The sequence below is a fragment of the Amblyomma mixtum genome, chromosome 2 (assembly GCF_055824585.1).
Source record: "Amblyomma mixtum isolate Tamu chromosome 2, ASM5582458v1, whole genome shotgun sequence".
In the NCBI taxonomy this organism is placed as follows: domain Eukaryota; kingdom Metazoa; phylum Arthropoda; class Arachnida; order Ixodida; family Ixodidae; genus Amblyomma; species Amblyomma mixtum.
This window is the reverse complement of record NC_143013.1, coordinates 243,144,600-243,168,136: the sequence shown is the minus strand read 5'-3', so window position 1 is coordinate 243,168,136 and position 23,537 is coordinate 243,144,600. Positions and strand designations below refer to the sequence as shown.

At 44.8% G+C, this 23,537-nt stretch overlaps 2 protein-coding genes across 2 annotated transcripts in view; one reads left to right on the top strand and one right to left on the bottom strand.

Annotated features, from left to right (window-relative positions):
• Positions 1-23,537, top strand: part of LOC149363259 (myb-binding protein 1A-like) — a 35,918-nt gene that overhangs the window by 11,576 nt on the left and 805 nt on the right. Inside the window, exons 12-30 of the mRNA XM_089573412.1 lie at positions 5,792-5,862; positions 6,192-6,234; positions 6,353-6,469; positions 7,244-7,361; positions 8,932-9,122; positions 9,907-10,122; positions 11,156-11,234; positions 12,161-12,291; positions 13,452-13,591; positions 14,520-14,691; positions 15,878-15,950; positions 16,098-16,147; positions 16,335-16,367; positions 17,428-17,501; positions 17,781-17,829; positions 17,993-18,109; positions 18,210-18,275; positions 19,692-19,799; positions 23,338-23,447. Of these exons, the coding sequence (XP_089429538.1) occupies positions 5,792-5,862; positions 6,192-6,234; positions 6,353-6,469; positions 7,244-7,361; positions 8,932-9,122; positions 9,907-10,122; positions 11,156-11,234; positions 12,161-12,291; positions 13,452-13,591; positions 14,520-14,691; positions 15,878-15,950; positions 16,098-16,147; positions 16,335-16,367; positions 17,428-17,501; positions 17,781-17,829; positions 17,993-18,109; positions 18,210-18,275; positions 19,692-19,799; positions 23,338-23,447 (1,958 nt within the window). The remainder of the gene's footprint in view (positions 1-5,791; positions 5,863-6,191; positions 6,235-6,352; positions 6,470-7,243; positions 7,362-8,931; positions 9,123-9,906; positions 10,123-11,155; positions 11,235-12,160; positions 12,292-13,451; positions 13,592-14,519; positions 14,692-15,877; positions 15,951-16,097; positions 16,148-16,334; positions 16,368-17,427; positions 17,502-17,780; positions 17,830-17,992; positions 18,110-18,209; positions 18,276-19,691; positions 19,800-23,337; positions 23,448-23,537) is intronic.
• Ssrp (structure specific recognition protein) lies at positions 2,391-4,878 on the bottom strand. Its single transcript, XM_089573410.1, has one exon. The coding sequence runs from the start codon at positions 4,721-4,723 to the stop codon at positions 2,513-2,515; it is 2,211 nt and encodes a 736-aa protein (XP_089429536.1). The 5' UTR covers positions 4,724-4,878; the 3' UTR covers positions 2,391-2,512.

The window sequence follows — 23,537 nt, the reverse complement described above, 5'->3', positions numbered from 1 at the left end:
GACAACAAAAAAGGATTTAAAAAAAAGCCTTTTGAAGTCTCCAGTACTCGAGTGTTATCGTTTTCTGGGTTCAGATCTTCCGCCGATCTCTTCATATCCTGTGCAGTCGATCATTAAGCAGCACTGGAGAAGGGATAACTGAATCCACGCTTTGGAACAGTCCAAGCATTGAAGCTCGAGCTGAGAAAGTGGGCTCTCACAAGTGGATTTGGCTCATTCTACAGCGAGAGCTGTTAAGTGCCCATTCCTGGGTTTCATGTCGTAGATGTCGACATAACCGGTGGATGCGTTCAAATGGGAACCACTCTGAAGATGATTACCGTGCAAGGAGGAAGGTATGATGTGAGTGGAGAGATGCATAACCGGTGGGTGGTTACCGTGGAAGGAAGCGGGTTTGGCAAGAGCGTAAAAAGGCACAACCAGATGGTGGTTGCCACGTAAACCACCCGGGGGGTATTTACCCTGGAAAGACAAAGAGACTTATCATGGAAGTATGCCTTATTGCGAGAGCTAGGAAGGCATAACCGGAGGGTGTTTACCATGGGAACGGACCATAAGGTGGTTTCTCTGGAGGGAGGAAGGTGTGGCAAGAGTGTAAAAAGGCGTAACTGGAGGGTGGTTACTCCGGGAACCGTCCGGAAGGTGGTTACCACGGAAGGAGGACGGTGCGGTGAGAGCGAAGGAATCTCCAGCCAGTTGGTTACACTGGAAGGGGGTAGGGTATGGTGAGGGCATAAGATGGCACAAGTGGTTGGTGGTTGCCATGGAAACCATCTGGATGGTGGTTACCATGGAATGATGAGAGTATGGCAAGAGGGTGGGAAGGGGTAACCAGAGGGGGGTTACAATAGCAACTGCCCGGAAGGTGGTTACCATAGGAGGAGGAGGGCGTGGTGAGAGCAGAGAAATCCCCAACTTGGAGGATAATTACTGTGGAAGGAGCAAGGGAAGGTGAGAGCATGAGAATACTCAACCTGTATGTGGTTGCTATAGAAAACAACTGGACGGTAGTTACTTTAAAAGGAGGAGAAGGATGCGCAAGAGTTTCGGAAGGCATAGCATGGTAACCATCCAGAACGGGGTCACCGTGGAAGGAGGGAGGGTATGGTGAGAGTGGAGGAAAATAGCACGGTCCATCTGTGGCAGCTGCTACAAAACGGGCTGCCCGAGGAGAGGATGATCAGCAGTATACTGGAGGGGAGATCTAGACGAAAAACGACTATGTGTGGAAAACTAAAGGCGGCGCCCTAGAACTATACAGGTGTGAGGTCACTCTCATATTCTCTACCACAACATGTCTTAAAGTACAAATACCTGAACAGCTGTTGCTGAATCTCGTGTTAGCCAGTAGTAACTGTCCCGTTTTTTTTTGCTTTTTTTTATCAAATAAGATTTGCATGCAAGTTAGGCTTTGCAAAAACCGTTTTGTTATCATTCAGAGGAAAGATGCGTGGATGTCCTTGTCATTACAGTATAATTCGACTTAGTTTCAGTTTTTGGATTTTTTGCATTTCTAAAAAAAAAAACTCAATTTATTCCACCTTGGGAGATTCCCCTAAACTCATTGGATCAACATGCCTGAGAACAGCCAGAGACTGTTTTTAATAAGAACAAAGATTTGATGGAGTTGACCGCAGTGTCCCTTTAAGATGAACTTTTTCTTGGTGTTTCACTAATGGCTACATTTATTCTTTTCTTTGAATATATTGCACTAGATCTTTCAGCCCTAAAAAAGATTTCTTAAAACAAAGTTGGAGGCTAGATTTTACACTATTTCTAGTTTAATAGGCTTGGTGGGGGAGGTTCCTGTTCGCAGCAAGAGAGTAAAAATACAGCACGCACAAGACTTGTATTGAGCTCCACACACTTGTCTAGAGGCGCGCAAACAGCACTCTACCAGATAGCGTGCTTGCATGTGGCCTAGGTCTTGGATCAACTTATCGTGCATGCATTTTCACATGAACTGAAGCTTACTTCTTGTCTCTAGAAGCCACGATTATCCCAACAGGGCATGGCACATATCACCAACGCACACCGCAGTCATGCTTATGCTGAAAAATAATGTGATCATTGCCAGATTAGAACCTCAGATTTACAAGCCTTGGCTACTGTGTAGATCTTATGTCAATGCTAACTAATGCTGGTGTAAAAATCACATCATTGACCGGCCAGGTCCATTTTGCAGTTTGTTTCTTAGGAAAAGTTATGCATACTTTTTTGTGTAAGTTGAGCTTCAGAGTGCTTTTTATGCACCACGAAGAATTTCTTGAGACATGAGTGATCAGCGCAAAAAAGACCTTTTATAGGCTACAGTATAGGAACTGATTTTGGACTGTAAAATGCAAATAAAATTGTAATTTTATAAGCGAAGAGCAAGCGATGGCACCAGATACCGAGACAATCAACGCAACTTTATTTACAATTATATGACAAACGAAACACTGTTCACTAGAAGTGGTGTAAAGAAAATAATTTCAATGTAAAAATGGAAAATGCAGAATGCAATGACAGATCACTCGTCGTCCCCACTTCCCGACATGTCCTGATCTCCCGAGGAAGCAGGAGTGCTTGCCGATGCTTCTTCCTCATCGTCGGACTTGTCGTGAACGGGAGAGCTTTTGGGCGACTCCTTGGGCTCCTTCTTGACCTTCTTGCTTGACTCATCGTCATCACTGCTGCCCGAACTACTGATGTACTCCTTGCTCTTGAAGTTTCCTCCCTTCATGGGCGATGTTGTCGGCTTCGATTTCGGTGCAGATGGTTTGCTCTTTTTGACAGTCTTCTTCTGCTCTTTCTCGTCGTCGCTGTCATTCTGTGGTCGGCTCGACAGGCTAGCCTGGTAGGCAGCCATGGCCTCCTTGTACTTGGCGGCAGCCTCCACAGCTTGCTGCTCCCACTTGGACTTGTCGGTCACCTCCTTCCAGAGCTCACCAGCGCGCTTGGTGACGTCGGTGATGCTGAAGCTCGGGTTGTCCTTCTTGATCTTGTCTCGGTTTTCGGCCAGCCACAGGAAATAGGCGCTCGGCGGCCGCTTGGGCTTGTTGGCGTCGCGCTCCTTTTTCTGGCGCCGTGGCTTTCGTTCCTTCATGCCGGGCTCCTTGACTGTTTTGGCGCTCTTCGACTTCTTCTTCTCCTTCTTTTCTTTCTTGGGTTTCTCACGCGAATCACTGCCGCTGCCACTGTCGCTGCCCTTGCCTCCGCCACTGCCAGCCTCACTGTCGGAGCTGGACTCTACATTGCTGTCAAACTCTTCAGCCACTTCACTGCCAGATTCTCCTGGGTTGAAAGACTCGTCGGACGATTCGTCCGAATCTCCTTCGTCCCTCTGGCGGCCTTCGTCTTTGACTCGGGCCAAGTAGGCATCGGGAGCATCTTCTGCGTCCGAGTCAATGAGCTCATCGTCGTTGTAGTTTGGTTTCTCCTTGGCTCCTCCAAGTGATCCGCGGTTCTTGATACGCAGCTTCTTGTCACTCACGTAGTCAAAGAGCCTTCCGTATTCCTCTTTCTCGATGCTGCTGAAGGTGTGCACGAGGCCACTCTTGGCCTCCACTTCAAAGTCAAAGGAGCGTGTGCTCCCACCACTACGCGCAAAGTTGACACAGGCAATCTCATCGAAACGGATGTGCACGGGTGGCTTGTGAATGTATATGAACCCTCGCTCGAGTGGGTAGAGCAGTCCGTTGCCCGCCCGGTACGAACAGGTGATGCAGTTGGTGCCTCCATGGCCCTTGAAGTTGCCCGGCACAGTGATCTTTCGCTGCACCACGGCCTTCATGACACGGCTGATGACCTCGAATGTGGGGCCCGACATGTTCTTCTGCAGCTTGTCCTCAAACTTCTCCTGGATGTCTGCGTCCGACAGCGCCAGCTCGATGCTGGTCTCTTCCTCCTTGTTGAACAGCAGGATAAGGAAGTGGTACCGCGTCTGTCCTTGCTTGATGGGCGGATCGAGGCTGAGCACAAAGAACACCTGCCGGTTGTCCTTGTGCGGCAGCAGGAAGAGGCGCAGCACCGTCGTGAGCGGGATCTTGTAGTCGAACGTCTTGCCGTGAAGTTGGATGAACGAGGGGAAGATCTTGATGTCGTAGCGACCGCGAGGCGTGAGGCACTGGAGCTCCTTGAAGGTGACCATGGCGTCGCCCGTCGCCTGGATGATGCTGGCCTTGGAGAGCACGTTGTTTCGGAAGGCCTGTATCGGGTCCGTGTCCGAGTTGGGGTCGGTGGGGATGTGGAAGCGCAGCTCCATGAGCGACACGGCCGCGTCGTCGTTCTGGTGGAACTCGAGCGTCACCTCGTTCTTGGCCGTGGTGCAGTGCGACACGTTGCCGAGCGGGATCTCGTAGGCCGAGTTCTTGTCGACGTCGAACGAGAGCACGCTGCCCTCGAAGCGCGCCGTGCCCCAGTTCCAGCCCTTGAGGCACAGCTCGCGGGTGGTGAGCGGCATTTGGAAGTGGTGCTGGAAGAACTTGGCCAGCCGCTCCTGCTCGTCGTCCTGGAAGCCGCCGAAGCGGTACATGCCGCCCGTCTTCATCATGATGCGGAGCCCGTAGCCGGCGCCTAGGCGCTGCCAGCTGATGCTTTCCATCTCGGAACCCTGCACCTGCTCCACTTTTCCTGTCTTGCTGTTCTTGAAGACGACCCCTTGGTTCGTCATCTTGAGCCGACCCGACGTCATAGCGCCGCGATCCTCCTTGAACACGTCCGGGAACTCGAGGAAATCCATCTCGGCGAGCGGAGAGTTGCTCGGAGAGCGGTTTGACTGACAAGCACGTGCACCGACTTTACCACTTTACTGCGTGATGTTTGCGCGGGCCGAGACTTTCCTTTGATTCGTAGGCCTACGCAGACTGCGAGCCGCGCGACACATTGTTTGCGACTCGCGTTTGCGCTTTCGCCAATCTAGCGAAAATGGACAACTTCGCATCCGGCTGCAATCCGGCTACGCGTCTATCAGCCGTCTGAGGGCGCTGGGCGGCATGGCGCGTTTTTTAAAACTTTTCACCGTGTTTATTTTTTTGGGGGAGGGGGGGGGGGGGGGGGGGGGGCAGCGGACAGGCGCTTTTTATTTTCTTGTATCATAACTACAGCGAACGTTCACATGGCTCATGTTTTTCTGTGGTACACTTCACACGGTCGAATTTCGATGGAGGCGAAATTCTAGAGGCCCGTGTACTGTGCGATGTCAGTGCACGTTAAAGAACCCCAGGTGGTCGAAATTTTCGGAGCCCTTCACTACGGCGTCCCTCATAGCCTGAGTCTCTTTGGGGCGTTAAACCCCAATAAACCAAACCAATAAACCAAACTTCACACAACACTCGGACTTCGCTGCATGCGACCAACTAGCCCAAAAGCTCGTCTTGCTCAGGTGCTTTTATTTTCGCCATCTGTTTCGTTTGTTTTATTTTTATTACATTATTGAAGTTTGCTTTTTTTTTAGAAAATTAAATTAAGTTTATTTTTAAAAATAAAATCTCTACCATTATCTTTGTGCATATTCATTCTATTTTGATATACCTGGTTTGCATGCATCATATATGATTTTCCTTTTTTTCTCTTGGTAATACAGAAGTTATCTTGTTTAATGACAACTTAACTGAATGAATGTTTAACATCAATGTCACTAATTTCTTTTTTTTTTTCTGGTTTAGGTTGGTTTTGCGCTATATTATTTCACTGTTCCCGTGCTGTGTTCTAAAGCATGTCCGTGCTTAAAGCTAATTTGTTCACTGTGACATAAAGTTGTATATTTAATTTCCTAGTTGCATATTTATGTGACTGTGTCATTTTTCAGGCAAAACCAGAATGTGTACAGTGGTATGCAGAATTCCTAAAGGGTATTGCACAGTCTGAAGACAGCACGAGGTAAGTAGTGTACTGGAACCACTTGGCAGATTTTCACATGACCGAGCTTTGAGATAGCTATCGTATGCTGTTCCAACACCCTTTTATACAAAATTCTTGCATTATTCTTTATGTTGCTTCTTGTGAACACTACAAAAAATGTTGAGTGTCTAAGACCCTTAGTAAGAGTAGAAAAATGTGCGTGGTTGAATTAGTGTTATTTTTTTTGTTTACTTATTTCCTTTTTAGAACTCTTGGTTATTTGAACATAGTATTATAGCACTGTTTGTTTTGCAAGTACATTATTTTCATGTTTTTTTTTTCTTGCTAAAACTTTGCTGAACTTTCAGGCCGCAACATTTGTTGAAACCCCAGCGTGAAGCCTTTGAGCAGGTTTGTCCACATATCTACTCTTCTGCACGGTGCTGTCTTTGGTTCCTTCTTTGCTTGCTGTTTATACTGATTTCTACCGATTTATACTTTTACCACTTTGTTTGCTTATTTGCTGCAGTTGTCCAACTTGCTTCACCTTCCGGCCATGACTACTGACGATGACTTCAGGACCAACACTGTCTACTTCCTGATTGATGCCTATGTTGCGAGAGTCAGAACTGAGGACAACTCACAAGTATGCCATAGAATGCTGCCACTTTTTGTTGATCATGCTTGCTTTGAGGAGTTTAATGTGTTCTTAATTCAGCGAAGTGATACGCTGTGAATCTGGCATAATGAAACTCTTGATAGAACTTGTGTATCTGTCTGGAAGCACTATCTGACTATCTGACTGAAGATCAGCATGTGGAGTAGTACTGTGGATTGTGAATAAAATAACTGCGAATAAAGTGATGTTTCTAAATTTTGTATCATTATGCCACGGGGGGATTGACTAATGCTGTGATTGTTTAGCAAGGCAAGTGTAGGCAGGTACTGAGATAAGGGCTGCTAAAGAGTGTCCAGAAAGTGGAGTGGAATAATGGGAATGATTAGACAGTGTCTTCTGCTTTGAAGTAAATATGAAAAGCCGCATGAATAGTAGACCAGCCTTACCCTATCTCTGATTACATGCCTTTGGCAGTGAAATAATGAATATGATCAGACAATAGCATACATTTTGAAGTGAGTGCATACAACACTTCGCCACTGGAAGTGTTGTAGCCCAAGTTGCCCTGGTCATTTAGTGTGGGCTGTGCGGGTGCAATCAAGACCATCACTACTACTACTACTACTACTACTACTACTACTACTACTACTACTACTACTACTACTACTACTACTAATAATAATGGGCCAGCCTTACTATATCTCTAATCACTTGTCCTTGGTCGTATAATGGCATTCAGAGTTACCTTTGCCCTAATTGTGCATGCCTCGATTTTTTGTTTTGTTCATCCGTTCTACTTAGGGTAATGCTGTGCGCAAGTCCATGCAAAGTGCCGTGTTGAAGAGCATCGTGCCATGGAAGAAATCCAAGTTGAACGAATTTGGGGACCTTCTCTCTTCTCTTCTGCTTAGAATCAGAGGTGAACTGCAGCTCGTGTTTCTCCGTGCTAGACTTTTATGGAGTGAGCTTTGTCATGCGTGAGTGTTAAGAAGGACTGTGCTTGCCACCCATGCTAAGCAGGTGGCTGGTATATGCAGGGCACATTTGGTCCCCTTTGAAGCTTTTTCTTTCTGTGTTGGCCCAATTCTTATCTTTTGAAACAGTGGGTGTAGTGTACTTGAGCGTACTTTCATAGCGCTCGATAATTCAGTGAGGTGACTAGAACCGACAACGCACTTCCTCACCAGAGCAGGTTTTGGCCTCCCTAGTGTAGTACATGGCCGCAACCTTCTATGAACAAGATTGGGGTGGAGCGCATATGGCAGGTTCTCTCACATCATGAATGGCAGTTTACCAATATCCCTCAAGAGAAAAGTATACAACAGCTGTATCTTGCCGGTACTCACCTATGGGGCAGAATCGTGGAGGCTAACAAAGAGGGGTCAGCTTAAGTTAACGACAACGCAGCAAGCTATGGAAAGAAAAATGATAGGTGTAACATTAAGAGATCGGAAGAGGGTGGAGTGGGTGAGGGAACAAACGCGGGTTAATGACATCCTAGTCGAAATCAAGAGGGAGAAGTGAGCTTGGGCAGGGCATGTAAAGCGAAGGCAAGATAACCGCTGGTCCTTAAGGGTAACGGAGTGGATTCCAAGAGAAAGCAAGCGTAGCAGGAGGCGGCAGAAAGTTAGGTGGGCGGATGAGATTAAGAAGTTTGCAGGGATACAGTGGCCGCAACTGTCAAAGGACAGGGTTCATTGGAGAGACATGGGAGAGGCCTTTGCCCTGCAGTGGGCGTAGTCAGGCTGATGATGATGATGGTGATGTGTCATATGATGTATTCTCCCCAATGCGATGCTTGTTGACAGAACTTGCTGGCATCACCTGTGGAAAAAAATAATCCACATTCGTTGCCTGAGAGCAGTGAGTGGTTACATTGTAAGAGCTGTGCTGTAAATGGCTGTTTGTGTATACAAACCAGGCAAGTTCTGTAATGAAACATAGTGCATCACATAATATGAAAAGAGGTATCTTTATGGAACATGAGCCATTTGTTTGTATTCCAAGCAATGAATTTGCGTGGAAATTCATGATACTGTACAGGGCTGAATGGATACATGTCATATGCTCTGCCTTTTCAAAGCCTCTTGTACTGCAGACATTGAGATTTCCTGGTTTTTATGTTAGCCTTGTTACTCTGCTCGGCAGGAGTGGCAGATTTGAATTCTGCTAATTTCTCTTTCTCGTTGCATATTGTCTCCATGGAAGCAGCTTTAGAAATGCCACCGCAAAAAGCACAAAATTATAAAAGATCGGAATTACTATCAGGCTGTTCGTTTTATTTTACAACATGCAGAAAGCTGTGAAATGCTTTAAACTGAACGCCTACTACCAGCTGTGCAGCTATGGTAACAGTGGATATCACTTTTTGCCTGTAGAAGAACAAAAAAAAAAAAAGAATTTTTTTTCTTTTTAAGCTAAGCTTGATGTGTTCAAGGCAAGTGTCTACAATTGTCTTGTGGCTGACCTCTTTCTCTTGCCTTGGTTAGCATCTACTGGGGAGGATGGAGGAAGTGCCGATGTGAAGAAGTGGCTCAAGAAGACCAAGCGCACGCTGGAAAGAATGGAATCCTCCTCAGCCAACATGGACGAATCTGTAGCGACAGCCTTCAGGGTGCTTCTGTTGTACCTTACCATTCTGACTGCACTGGGAATCTCTGATGACCCCACATCGCTCCAGGTGAGTGACCCCTTCCTTTGGGCCTAGTTATTAGTTGACCGTTTGTTTTCTTTTTTGTTTTCTTTTTTTTGGGGGGAGGAGTGCACATTTTACCTTGTGGTTGACGTCTGACACTGTTTTTGACCATGTGACTACACCTTATATGTTATTTTCATTGTCTTTTTAAATTGATGATTATTTAACATCGGCCACAATGAAGTGCCATGTAGACAAATAACACAGGCATTTCTTACTGAATGGTGTCCAAGAGAGTGTTTTGTACGCATATTTCGGTTTTTAAATTGTCTCGTTAGCTGCAAAAACAGCTGAACATGCTTTATTGAGGGAACAGTACTTCACCATAACAGAGAACCAAGTTGTCAGTGAACATATTGTCAATGGCCAGGTTTTGACAGATTTGATTTATTGATTTATCGGGGTTTACCGTCCCAAAGTGACTCAGGCTATGAGGGATGCCGTAGTGAAGGCTCCGGAAATTTCGGCCACCTGGGGTTTTTAATGTGCACTGACATCACTCAGTACATGGGCCTCTAGAATTTCGCCTCCATCGAAATTCAGCCACCGTGGCCGGGATCGAACCCGCGTCTTTCGGGCCAGCAGCCGAGCGTCGTAACCACTGAGCCACCGCGGCGGGTGGTTTTGAGAGAGGAAGAATGGATGTATGGGTGAGTTTGTAGTACGCAGATGGTGAAATGAGAATGGCTTTCTCGGAAAAAAAAGGACGCCAGCATGGGAAGGCTGTGTGACCTAGTGCTAAGTGCTCGGTTTCCCGCATTCTGTGCAGGAGGTGTGCAGCTCTGCCCGGGACCTGTTGGATGAGGCGTCCAAGGCGGGCGAGGAGGAGGAGGAAGAGCGGCGTGCCAGGTGGGCCCAGCTGGTCGTGGACCTGGTGCTGAGCATGCTCTCGATGCAGAGCCTGCACGTGCGGGCCGTTGCCACAGCCTCGTTTGCTCTCCTCCACGACCACTTGTCCGACGAGGCACTGGCCCTGGTGCTTGACGTGAGTCGCTGGCACCACCCCCCTTCTAATCGACTCAGTCTTGGTTTTCTGCTGTATTAAGGCAAAAGCCTTTAGATATATTACCGGTTAACTATTCGATGGATAGTTTGTTCATTCTATTATTTGCTTAGCCTTAATGTCTTTTATTTTTTGTATGCCACATAATTGTATTTCTGAAACAATATATGTAAATTTCCTTTGAAGTTATAATCGATACTTCGTCAATACTGTTTTCTGTAAAACTGGTGTCAAGCTCTAAAATGTAATTCTTGTTAATGTATGTTCTTGTTAATGTATATTTTTCTACTCAGCTATTATCCATGTTTGTAGTCATATATTGTGTGTTAAACATATTTTATTCTTCTTCAATATTCTGCATCATCAGGTCATCACCTACTGCCTCGTTGGTGGTTTTGTAGGCCTTTGTCAAGCTGTCAGGAACAGCTTTTTGCCTATGAATCCGCCAGAATCTTTCTGGAAAATAAAATGAATTGAAATTGAAATGCCTCATTATTGTCGACAGAAGGTTGTCAGCAGAGCTGTCACACTTTTTCGTTGGTCGAAATGGTTATGACGTCAGAGTGCACGGATTCGAAGTAATGAGGTCACCCACGGATGCCTGACGCCCCCTCTTGGAGCACACAACAACTAATAAAACAGTTGTTGTCTGCTCCGACAAGGGGCGTAAGGCGTCCGTGGGTGACCACATTATGTACCTCATTACTGCGAACAGAGCCATGGATACAACCGAACTCATCGAAGCAGAGAGAGAATCATGCTAAAGAAGCAGTCAAAGGCGGCAGTCAAAGTGTGTGGTTGTAATGTGTAGTCAAATAAAGCACTAGTACAGCACAAACAGTCTCGCAGTCAATGCCAAACAGTGCGCCAGGAAAGGCTTTCACCTTGCAGCACTTTAGAGAGCCAAAGTGCCGCCTGAATTTTTTGCGGCAGCTGTGTTCACTTACCCTGCTGAATGGTGATTCAGGGTTGCTTTCAAGGAGTTTTTCTTTTCCATTTTCATTTTCTTGTGCAGGTCTTTTCGTCGAAAAAAAGTGGCGATGAAGAAGAGGAAGAAGAAGAAGGAGAAAGCGACATTGATGAAGAAATGGAAGGTGCTGGCTTATGCATTTTGACCATATCAGCCACTGCAAATTTAGCGGGCCTTTGAGGTGCCGATAAACTAAACAGATAAATAAAACCCCTTTGTGTGGCTAAAGACGCTTCGCCCCAATCATTTCACTCCAGGAGAGCTGAGCATAAGGTCAGGAGTACCCAGTGGCACTGGTGATCGAACCCAGCACCTCCTGAATGCAAGGCAGATGCTTTAACCACTAGGCCATCACTTCAGTTCAATTCTTTAAGCAGGAGCGTAATTTAGGGACTGACTGCACTGAGTTTCTAGCCTCCAAAATGCATGAGAAGAACTGTTCTGTTAGACATCCGAAGTTGATATTGTTCATTATTGCAATCTGATGAATGTGTAGGGGGCAGACTGAGTAATTTGACTTAGACCTTTTTCATAGCTTCAAGCGAATGCGTGTGTACAGTTCAGTAAGAGTGTGTACATCTTAAAAGGGCACTAAGGAGAAATCGAAGTTGGCTTGTATCGAGAACGGGATCCATCATAACGCTGGCAAAACACTGGTGCAAACATAAACGAAGCGATGGTAGTGACGGCCGCAATAGCCGATAGATGCCTTCAACGTGCGGCCGGTGATAGCTTTCATTTCGGCTGCTGCTAGGCCGCACCACTAGCCGCCAGGAATCACAGAGTCTGCGTTACATCATGTGTACGTCATGTTTCATGTCATGCTTCATGTCACTTATTCCTGTGTCGTCATAAGAGTCTCAAGTTTGAATCAGCGGCGGGAAAAACTTTTTCAACTTCGAATCCAAATTTCTTAGAAATAAATGCATCTTTCGCTGCTGGCCAAGTGGCAGTAAAGCATGAAATGTCGAACTATCGGATTTTGCTTTTAAAAAAAATGTTAATAGAGCTCTCCTCACTGTCCCTTTAAAATTTTTTTTTTTTTCCCAGGTGGCACGGAAAGTGAAGAAAGTGATGAAGCCAGTGACGCAGAGAGTGAAGAGAACTGCGATCCTGATGAAGAACTGAGGGCAAGGCTCAGGGCGGCACTAGGAGGCGCAGCTGCTGATGAGGATGACTCGGTATGTTTTGCGCACCAGTTTGGGGAGTTTGATTCCTGTGCAGGGGTGTTTTGATACCAATCTGCAGAGACAGATGTGCAGTGGCTTACGCATCACAGACTGCCATTACGGTTGCGGAGAAATTCAACACGCAGACTTCCACCCTTTATCTGCACATGTTCAGAGAGTGGGTTGTATTCATTAAATGTTAGTTAGCTTAAACATTTCATAAGTTTTTGTGGCTTTTACCAATGACACGGCAGCTCAGGAGCTGCTGGCGAGTTTTTCAGCCTTATTACTCCTAGGTAGCTGGACACGGTAGAAAGAACCCTTGTCACAAGTATGCCATTTGGAAGTTGCCTTGTCATGCTGTATGCAAATCGTCAGGTGTTTGTCGAGATTTACATGCCATGAGCGGAGTGGATTTTAGAGTTGAGCATACAGGGATAACGTTCGCTACTGCATACTTTAAACATTAGCCTGTTGTTATATATAAAGTAGTGGGATGAGACAGTCATGATGCGTTGTGTCGCTGTGTCTTGCTCTGATGCAAGACTTCTGTGCGTAATCACTGGCAGAAAACCATTGTGGTGCATTTAATCATGCAATATGTTTAGTTTTTCAAATTGTTTTTGCTGCGCAGCCACCGTTTTTATGATTTGTGCATCCAACGTTTCACATAATGTGTGGGAACAGCGTGGGACTTCGTCATGTTTATGTGGAATGTAATACATGAAAGTCTCTGTGCATTTTACTGGGACTGGGCTCCTGTGATGTAGAAGCCAGGAAAGCATACCAGCTGGAGGCCGCCGCGGTGGCTCAGTGGCTATGGTGCTCGGCTGCTGACCCGAAAGACGCGGGTTCGATCCCGGCCGCGGCGGTTGAATTTCTTTGGAGGAGAAATTCGAGGCCCGTGTACTGTGCGATGTCGGTGCACGTTAAAGAACCCCAGGTGGTCGAAATTTCCGGAGCCCTGCACTACGGCGTCTCTCATAGCCTTAGTCGCTTTGGGACGTTAAACCCCATAAACCAACCATACCAGCTGGCTGCATATTGATGAGCTTCAACTATACTAATGCCACTGTCGAGTCTCATTTTTCACCTCTTTTTTTTTCATCTGCACATCTGCTCACATGAACTGAACGGCGCACAATTCTTTTCGTCTTCATTATTTTTTCCAGGATGCGGACGAGGTTGTTCCGACGGATGAGCAAATGTTTGAGCTGGATGGGGCCATTGCCGAAGCATTTCGTGGTAGGCTTCGGCCTGACAACAAGGAGAAGAGCAGGGAGCGGACAGTGAACATTCATTTTCAGACAAGGTACGCTACACTTCCCTAACTCTATGACCTATTTTAGGCATAAGTGGGACCATCCACATAGGGTAATGCCCAGTGTAGGAGTTGGGCGTGACCTTTGGGTTTCTTGAAAGTGCAGCTACAACTCTGCAACAGCAACTAAAGTGTGACTATAGTTTGTAAAAAAAAATTGTTCGGCAGATGACACTCTCTTTTAAGACTGATGACACAGTAATGCTGTTTGAGTTTGGTTCGACTAAGTTAACCGTGATTATACTCTTCATTTCTATCTGTTGTTGTCTATAGTACCCCCCCCCCAATCCCAAGATAAACGAACACTCAGTCATCAGTACATACAAATGTTTAATTCAGTACCACCCACAAACGCGTGACGCCCCCTGTTGGAGCGGACGACAACTAATACAATAGTTGCCGTCCGCTCCGACAGGGGGCGTCAGGCGTCTGTGGGTGACCTCATTACTGTGAACACAGCCACTGCTGTGCACGACTAACGGAACAACCTCTGGCTTAAACAGCATCGCTGTTAAAAAAACTACATAGCATATATTTAAGGCTTTAGTGAAGATTGATCTGGATGCACCTGTAAGTTCTTCCTCGTTGATGCATTCATTTCATAGTTTCAGTAAGATTACTACGTGGCACTAGTCCAATTTAAATTATGATCTTAATTTCCTGTCACCTGTGCACTTGCAACTTTGTGCTTCCAAAAGCAAGAAAGAATTGTTTGCAGACCAAAGTTTGCCCTTTAATGGTTCCCACTAGTGCGGAGATGTGGAAAGGCGGAATTCAACACCTTATTTGGAGTGTAAGCACCGAGAGCGTACTGGAACGAGCAGGTTTTTATTGTGCTCCATCGTTGTGCTGGAACTTTTTTTCCTCGCTTGGAGACCTTAACTATACGCTCAGCCTACGGCCACGATGGTGCACGCAGGTGTTTGAACCTCCTGAATGGCTATGCCAAGAGTGGCGTGGCACCCCTGCACCACCTTGTGAGGATTGCGGAGACCCTGGTCAAGGCATCGTCTTCAGGCTCCCTGCGAAGCAGCCACGAGGCCCTCAGTGTCATTGCTGACACCCTGCACATTGTTAGTAGCACGCGAAAGGTGAGGCACGCAATTCCTGCTCTGCCTTGTTTTCGGTGCAATCTTGTTTAATTTTTTTCCAGTGACTAGTCTCAGCCTTAATGCATGCACCGCACTGGCATCTTAACTGTTTGTAAATGAGCGCAGCTTGTTTTGTGCACTTCTGATTTAATTGTGGATGCCTTATCCGTGTTGTGCTAGTTTAGATGGAGGCATGGCTTTCACGGTGCGTAACTGGTGACCGGACAGTACATTGTCCTTTGAGGCAGGAAAAGAAAAAGAGTGTCCTAGGTTTAAAGAGATTGAGAGCAAATCCATCCAAGTTTTGTTCTCAACAAAAATTGATTCCATTGCTCTTTACTGGTTATGTCCACGCTTGTGTGGCTGCAAAAGACAGTTGTTGCTGAGAAAATCAGATTAACAGTTAGACAAATCAGCGTAGCCCGAATGCTCCATAAAAATTGCCAGGAAAATTTTGTGTTTTGATCAGCTCCGCATTTAAGGGGGGAAGCTGGTCTTAGAAAAAAAATTTTGTTAATGAAGTCACAATATGTAATAAGGGCAAAATTATTATCCTGCCCAATATAGAAGTTGAGTTACAGGGTTTTGAATTTGCCACTTCGCAAGCGGAACAAACTGATGATTTCAAAATCCTGTAATTCACCTTCTATAACAGGCAGTATGATAACTTTACCCTGATTGCATAGCTTGATGCCAAGAAAAACCAATGGCATGCAATCTAACGAGTTCGCTGCAGTAGAATTTCTTTCAGACTCTCGGCGAAAGTTACGTAGCAAATTGCATAAGTGCACAACAACTTGTTGTACTTAAAATTAAATTACATATTTGTAATCAGCACGCAAAAATGCATGTTCCCTGAAGATTTCATAGTTGTGACTTCAATATTAAAAATTTGTTTCTAAGACCCTCTTCCCCCCTTAATGGGCTAAATACTACTGCTAATAGCACCTTGAAAGCAGCAATATTACATCATAGGATTGTTGGAAAGTTCACCTCGTTGAAATGACTGCCATTTGGTTTTGCTCGAACATGTAGCGAGCATTAAGGGCACACCACACTTGATTTTCTTTTGGGTGTGCCAGAGAAGTGTTTATGTTGGAGCGAGGGGAGATTGTGTTAATCCTGCTTTTTGAGGCCATAATTTGTTGCTTAGTATAGTAGCGTAATCCGGCTGCTTTCTGCGCAGTTTGGTGCCACTTCGGATGTGCGGAGTGATATAGAGTCCCTCACATCAACTGTCATGGAACAAGTGATGCTGGGTGAGTGCAAAGACTTTCATCAAAGTTTGCGCTGTTACTGTGTGGTACTTTTTGATGTAGCATGCAAAAGTGTATGTGCCATTTATAGAGAGATGCCAAAAATTTTGCTCGTTTGTAATTTTTTTTTTCGCCATCTCCTTTTCACAGTGTCTCATGTTGCAATGAAGAACTCCTTGAGTGCTCTGTGTGCATTCCTGGTAAGTACAAGGCCAGCCAGCAGGAAAGAGTACTAGCTCATGGTCTTAACCGGTGTTAGAGCATTGCCCTGCGGGAGTGCTGTTTTGTTGACTGCGTGCGTATAGTAGCAGTTGACCTAATGTATTATATGCAGCTGTCTGAGCAATGTTTAGCTGGCACTAATTCTGCATCTGACACCCCTCACAGATTCGTTGCCACAAGAAGGTTTGCAGTGAATTGGTATGTACATTGCCACATGGCCTTTTCTTTTTTTCTTTCAGTTTTATTTTCTTTAGATGCGTGACTTTATCATATCTGTTCTGGCGCTGTGTGTGCTTGGGATGTCAGAGCGTACATGCGCCCTGACGTTTGGAAGATTTTCTTGAAATGTAGCATAAAGCTTCAGCTGGTCAAGAGTTCTACCTTGACCATTTATGTATATGGGTTTGGCACACAGCACGTGTTCCAGGTTCAGATCACCCTCGTTGATCAAGTTTTGGTGCCTGCGTATGACATGTCACACTTTGATCTCAGATTTCTATTTGGTATATCTATTTGTGAAGCAGGCTGGACTGGCGTTGCTTTGCAGAGCATTGCTACAGACACCTTGATGTGTTATGCCATGTAGTGATACCATACTGTGATCATGTTGAAGAAAGAAAAAAAAATAGTGTGCATACTCACTTTGTAATCTGTTTTCAGTTTAGCACATGCCACAGTTATCAAATTTGAAACTGTATGGCGCGCTGCAATAAAATCTGCTTGTCTTGGTGTGCTTTTGTTGCCTAGGTGTTTGTTTATCCATGCCAATTAGCATTTTTAGTTTAGTAAAAGAAAAGTGTGAGAAATGCTACCTAAATATTTTTAAAGGCTCAAAAAGTCAACTGAGTTTTGAGGAGATGGTTGCCACAAAATACCAAGTTTTTTTTTTTTCTTTTCGATATGAGCCAAAATTTCCCTTGACAGAAACCGAGCAAAACGAAGTTTTTTATCCGCAGCAAAGCATTGGAAGCTTTCACGTGATATACTTTACAATGCTGGTTATAAGGTTCATTAAATTTTATTAGATTTTCAAGAAAAAGATCTATGGGTGACCTTACAATTGCAACTGAACTTCAGTTAAATTCGGTATCTGGATTTGGCTCATTTCGGAAAAAAAAACTCCTCATATATACTTGCTTCTTTATCTGTTTTTCTTTTATATGACTTGTATTAAATGCGGCACGCTTAAAACCTGCCTGCAAATGAAGTTGATAATATATGAGTGAAAATTCCGTGTTCCTTCTGTCACTTTGTTTAGAACATCAAGAAGGTTGACAAGCACTGGTACATGCCACTTTACATGAAGACGCTCAACTCCTACTTAGATGAAAAGTAAGCTCTCTATTGTTTGTCTATGTCTGCTGTGTCAATAGTTTGGTGAATATTTGATGCTTATAATCACCTTTTTTTGTGTGTGTGACAGAATTTTGTACTTTTCTTGGATCTTCAGTTCATTGCACTTGCTTCCATTATTAGGCCTTATTTTCTTTACAGCAAGCTCGTAACATGATGCCGCTGTGCCTCTGTAGTGTTAACACTAAAGGAAACACTGGTTTACCTTAACCATCTCTGTCAGAGATATAACGGTGGCATTTCTCTCTTCTTTTGTAGTTCTCACGTCAGTCCACAGCTTTTCGTTAAGCTCATGGAAGCATTTCCGGTGAGTGCGCTTCTGCTTCATGGTGCTTTGTTTCCTATCTTGGAATACTTCATCTTGTAATACTTCAGTGTTTCATTGATTTAAGCATAGGCAGCACAAAGTATTTCTGCTGAGGTATTCGAGACAAGCCTGATGCTGAGCATTGTCTTACCTCCCATCTCAGGAGCACTGTCACGACTTCATTGAGTACCTCACGCGGCGAGCGACGGACTGTGCGGAGCGCAACTACAAGCGGCTTCACATTCTTGGTCTTCTTGTGGCTGCTTTCCGGATAGTGCAGGTAAGCAGAAACCTGAAGTGATGGCAGAAGCGGATGTCCCGGCTGCTCTCTTTAGCATTTTACCTCTGAGCCTTCCTTCCGTTCTCTCTTGTCATTCAAGGTGGACGCTAGCGCCAAGGACCAGTTGGCTCCAGCCATGACCACACTGAGCGAACTGTCTATAAAGGTAAGCTGTGCTCATGGTGTGCTGGTAGTGTTTCTCTTGTCATGGACTGCATGAGGGAATGCTCACAATAAAATGTTGTTTCTTGCAAGTAGCAATTTAATACGGCTGTTGCTTTCAGTTGATAGTTGGCTTAGCATATTTTGTCGATTTCTCAATAGGGCAGTTCAGCGCTTCACTTTCAAAGCTAGTCTACTTCTTGCACAGGAACTAAATCAATCAAGTTTGCCTTGCAGTCTTCTGTTGCACAATTGTTTTTACTGCACAGGCTTGAAAATGCAACCAGTAGTTATTCTATGGCTTCTTGTCGACGTTTCTTAAACTTTTTTTGCCTGTGGAGCATTGCTTGGCAGATGGTACAAGTCTTGAAGGGAGTAACGACTTTTAAGGATCCTGCTGTCTGTAGTACAACAAGGCACTTGCTGTGAAAAGTACCCAATTCCTTATTAATGGCACTGACATATGTGTGAAGAAATTTAAAAGGTAGTTTTATTCTGTGGTTGATTAGGTAATCTATGCCTGAAGGCTGAAAACTGACAGTAGTCGTAACTGCATGCTGATGAAATTAAGAAACAAAAATGTGAACATATAGCAGATAGCTTCATTATTTCATTGTGCTAATAAAATACTTTGAGGCTTATTTTGTTCTCATTCTCAATGTCGATGTGCATTGTTGGATTACAAGCTCTGCACTTGTTTTACCAATATAAGGGGTAATTAACGTGATGTCACCGGCACCGTTATGCTGTCCAGCGCTTAACTTCAGCAGTGCAAGCCAGAGCAGGTAACAATAAGCCTATTAGAAGTGTGTGGTAGCCTTCTCCCGTGATGCAAGAACAACAGAATTGCGACAGCTGTGATGTCGGTCAATACTTCCTGTAGTCATTGAGGTGGAAGCATCACTGCTTTTCAACTTAACAAACTTTTTTCGTATCAAAGCATGCACTGAAGAAAAACGAATGCCTGTAGAAGGTAACAAAACTTTTTTTTGAGAGAAGACTGAATATGTTTAAAAAGTCAGTACGTTTTTGTTCCAGTGCAAAGGCACGTGGTGAAAGATGCTTTTAAAAACAGTTTTCACGTGTAGTGTTGTTTCTTCCAGCTTTATGTGACTTTCTGTTCCAGTTGATTTCTCTAACTGCTGATACTGTGTATAATTTTATAAACACAAGGCAAGGCTTTTTCCTTTTCCTTAATAACATCATCACGCATTGCAGCAGATTGCCAGTCGGTTGAAACATTTGCAGACGAGAAGGCAGCTGGGCACATTGGTGCAAGGCAGAATGGGAAAACCAACAAAAGAACCCACAGCAACATGTTGTCTTATCCACTTAATCTGTGTGTTCTGCTGTTGCTTTTTTTTTTTTCGTCTGCTAGTTTTCCCGTCCTATCTTAACAGCCGCGTGCATGTCTTTGCAGATGCTGGGTGAGATGGCAGACAAGCAGGAGCCAAAGTTTCACCTCCTTGTCGAGCTGTGCGACCTGTTGCTGCTGATTGCCAAGCAGTGCAGCAACATTGGCATGAAGGTGAAGTACAACCTTCTTTCAGATTTAGTTTGCCTCATCTACTCCAAGATCAAGTTCTCTACTGACAGGGGGATATTTGTCTTTGGTATTCATCACAGGGATCTCCAGATCCGCGCAAATAAATATTAAAATGCCCCTCATTGGCATGCATAGCTTTCTAGTTGACACTTTTACGTAGTCACCGACCAATTATTTGGACACTTCTAATGCGGACATCAGTATTATTCAGACAGTTTCATGGAACCATCAGTGACACCACACAGTTGTTGGTGGGGTTCTTTTTTTTTTCTTTTTTGACTTTTGACACTGAGTTTGACATTGAGAAGAAAACATGCTTGTGAAGTAGGAGTTCGTCTGCTATATGCACCTCACTCAAGCGTGGCGGCTGGCGATGGGGCAGCACTGCGGCACGGCTGTGCGCCAGTGCATACGCCCTATTCTTTTCGGCAGATGAGCTGCGAAAGATGATGTACTTCAGTGTAACTAACACACCGACTCACTGTTTAAGCAATTCATGATATTGTTCACAGCGCAACAATGAATACTTACCAACTCGCCCAGATTTCTGCTTTGCTGAATGTTTAAGCAATCTCTGGTACCACCCATTCTTGGCTGAACACGGACTTCCACGCGGTAGCGGTAGTTTTCTCTTCAAAACAGCCTGCTGTCGCATTGCACTCACTGCAGCCGAATGGGAGAGTGGGGCCCAGCGTGCCGCCATTGAGAGCAGTGTCTTCACCCCGGACCCCTCCACCGCATGCACTGGGCGAGATGCCACTGTCCCGGCTGACTTGATGTGGTACATGTAAACAGTGGCGTGTCACCTCTACGAGGTTCATATTCATGGTACTCATGTAAATGCGGCTGGAGATTACGCAAAAGGGAAAGTCCCCGCTGCCACCACCGCCAGTTGTCCTTCAGCTTTCGGAGAGTGAGGTGTTGGCTTATTTGATGGAACGAGTAGGCTTTCAGAACTGGTTGCGGTCCCAACTATATCATAGTATGCTTTACATTTATAGTGTTTTAGAACTTAAGTGCATGCCAAAAGTCTGATTACAACATAAGCGGTCTGAAAGTTGTGGGGGGAGACCACCTCTGTTGCGGAGTCTCTGAATGCTATGCATTTCCCTCAGATCGGAGCATCAATCTAGAAGCACCCTTGCCGCTCCCACGCTAATGTGTGTTCCCTGAACTTACGTTCGCATTGTTTTTAGTGCAAAAGCGCTACTTCACTAACAAAGCCAAATAAGCTGAGGTATGTGCGATGGAGCGCCAGCAGCAGAAGCCTTGCACAGCTGCTCCCTCAACGCGCGAAACTCGCCCCCGCCCCCCTCTCCGCTCTCTGCGCGTGGCTGGCGATAAGATCTTGCCTTTAAGTTGCCGCAAGTGCTTTCGCACGTCCATTTTTTTCAGCGCGCTTGTCTCGGTCTGTTCACTGTTTGTGAGATAAAGCCTTCTCATAAAGCTTCACAGCCTTTTCGGCATATCTTGTTTGTTTGTTGTTTTTTCCCACTGGCGCGGGGGAGCATTTCACTACTCGACCTTCCGGAATGAAGGGGGTTTTACTATGCCCATCATGTGTCAATTTCGATTTCATTGTCTCTCATTTTGCATGACCGCATTACAGGCTGCATATTGTTTAATTAAGTAGTATAGATCTCTGTATGTGCAATGCTTTTCTTTTTATAGGGTGCCGAGTCAAGCCTAGTTGTTTAATTTTGGCAAGTTGCAGCAAACTAAACAAGTTGCAGCACCATCTCACCTCCTGTGAGATGGTGCTGCAACTTGCCTTGCACTATGCCCAACTCAGACTTCCACACAAAGCATGGAGCAACAACGAATTGTGGCACTTCATAGAGGACTTGGACACTACCATCTAAGTGTTGCGTGACTATGAGCTGTTGCTCAAGGTGTCCATGCGTTATAATACCACTCTTCCCTCCAGCACTTACACTGACAGGGTGTTTTATATAGCTGCTGATCTCTTCACAAGGAAATGTGGGGTAATTATCGACACCTCCAAGAATCAACACCTCTTGAAAATTAACCCGTAACAAAATATCAAGCAAGCCGCAGCAGTACTATTGTAGTCTTAGTAAATATGTGTTGCAATGATCGTGCATTGCATTGGAAAAACTAAATACAACAGCGTTTGCCTGTTCATCTCTTTCAGAAATTTTTTTTTCACATTGAAAAAATATTCGATTCAGTATTCACCGGCACTTTTTCTTCATATTTGATTCTTATTCGAAAACTTCAATATTCGCACACCCCTACTTGAAAACATGGAGACCTAGAAGTGATGTTGAAACAGTTACTTGCATGAACTTTTAAAACAGCTGTGAAGTTGGCAGACACCTTTCAAACTCTGCTTGAGTTTCTGCAGTTAAGTCTTCCGGATGACATTAGTAGCAGTCTTGTACATGTTACAGAAAATAAGTGAGTGATTAATCCATCTGAAATGTAATGTGATTACAGTGACAAATTACAGCCCCCGGAAAATAACTGAACGATTACAGAAACATAATCAATTAATGTTGTTAGTTTCCTTCCAACTTTCAGTGCCATAACACTAATTTACTGAGACTGCAATGAACTGCTGTGGCTTACTTGATATTTTGTTGCACGTTAATTTTCAAGAAGTGTTGATTCTTGGAGGTGTCGATAATTATGCCACATTTCCTCATGAAGAGATCAGCAGCTATATTAAACACTCTCTCAATGTATGCATTGGAGGGAAGGGTGGTACTATATATGGACACCTTCCTCCTGAAGAGATCAGCAGCTATATTAAACACTCTCTCTATGTATGTGTTGGAAGAAAGGGTGGTATTACTTATGGACACCTTGAGCACTAGCTCATAGCTACGCAACACTTAGATGGTAGTGTCCAAGTCCTCTATGAAGTGCCACACTTCGTTGTTGCTCCATGCTTTGTGTGGAAGTCTCTGCTGAGTTGGGCTTAGTGCGAGGCAAGTTGTAGTGCAATCTTACAGGAGGGGGTGGGGGGGGGTTGCTACAGAATGGTCACGTGATATTTCTCGGGACGAGAACTGCCATAGAAGACGGCGGTGACCCACTTGTGGTCTGGACAAGATAACACACGAAGCTTCTCTGCAGCCAGTCTTTGTAGCTCTGTCACAAAGGAAACATCCTTGCTTGCACCTGTGTTTGCCTTGAGTTCAGGTTCTCAAGACTGTACCATTGGTTACAACTTGTTTTTTGGAAAAAAGTAACTGATTACAAATGATCAGTTACAGAAAAAAAAGTAATCAATTAATTACAAAATTACAAGAAAATATAGTTGATTACAAGTGATCAGTGACTTGTTATGCATTACATACAATTCTGATTAGCAGTCATTTAATATCACTTTTTGCACTCAGAATTAGCGCTGTGAATACGCATTCAGTATAGTCAGCTGGCTTCTGAAGTGGTGTTATTTTTGGCTAGTACACTGCCACAGCAGTTGGGCTTGTATAGTCGCAAAATATTTGACGAGATATTTCATGACATTATTTTCATTTGCAATCCACAGTGTCCAATCAGAGGAAACAGTAAGCTTCAACAGTCTCTGACAACCCTGCGAGGTATTAAAGCCTGCAAGAAAAAGCCGCTCAAGCTGAAAATTGCCACTCTCGTCAAAAGGCAAGTTGCCCTGTTATTCATTTTGTATTAGTTTAGAGTGTCTAGGCCTGAGAAGGAGTTATCATAAATGAGTTAAGGAAAAGTTCTGGC

Bases quoted from the DNA above. Each gene is read 5' to 3' on its own strand.
- Ssrp (XM_089573410.1), bottom strand. From the start codon at position 4,723: ATGGATTTCCTCGAGTTCCCGGACGTGTTCAAGGAGGATCGCGGCGCT.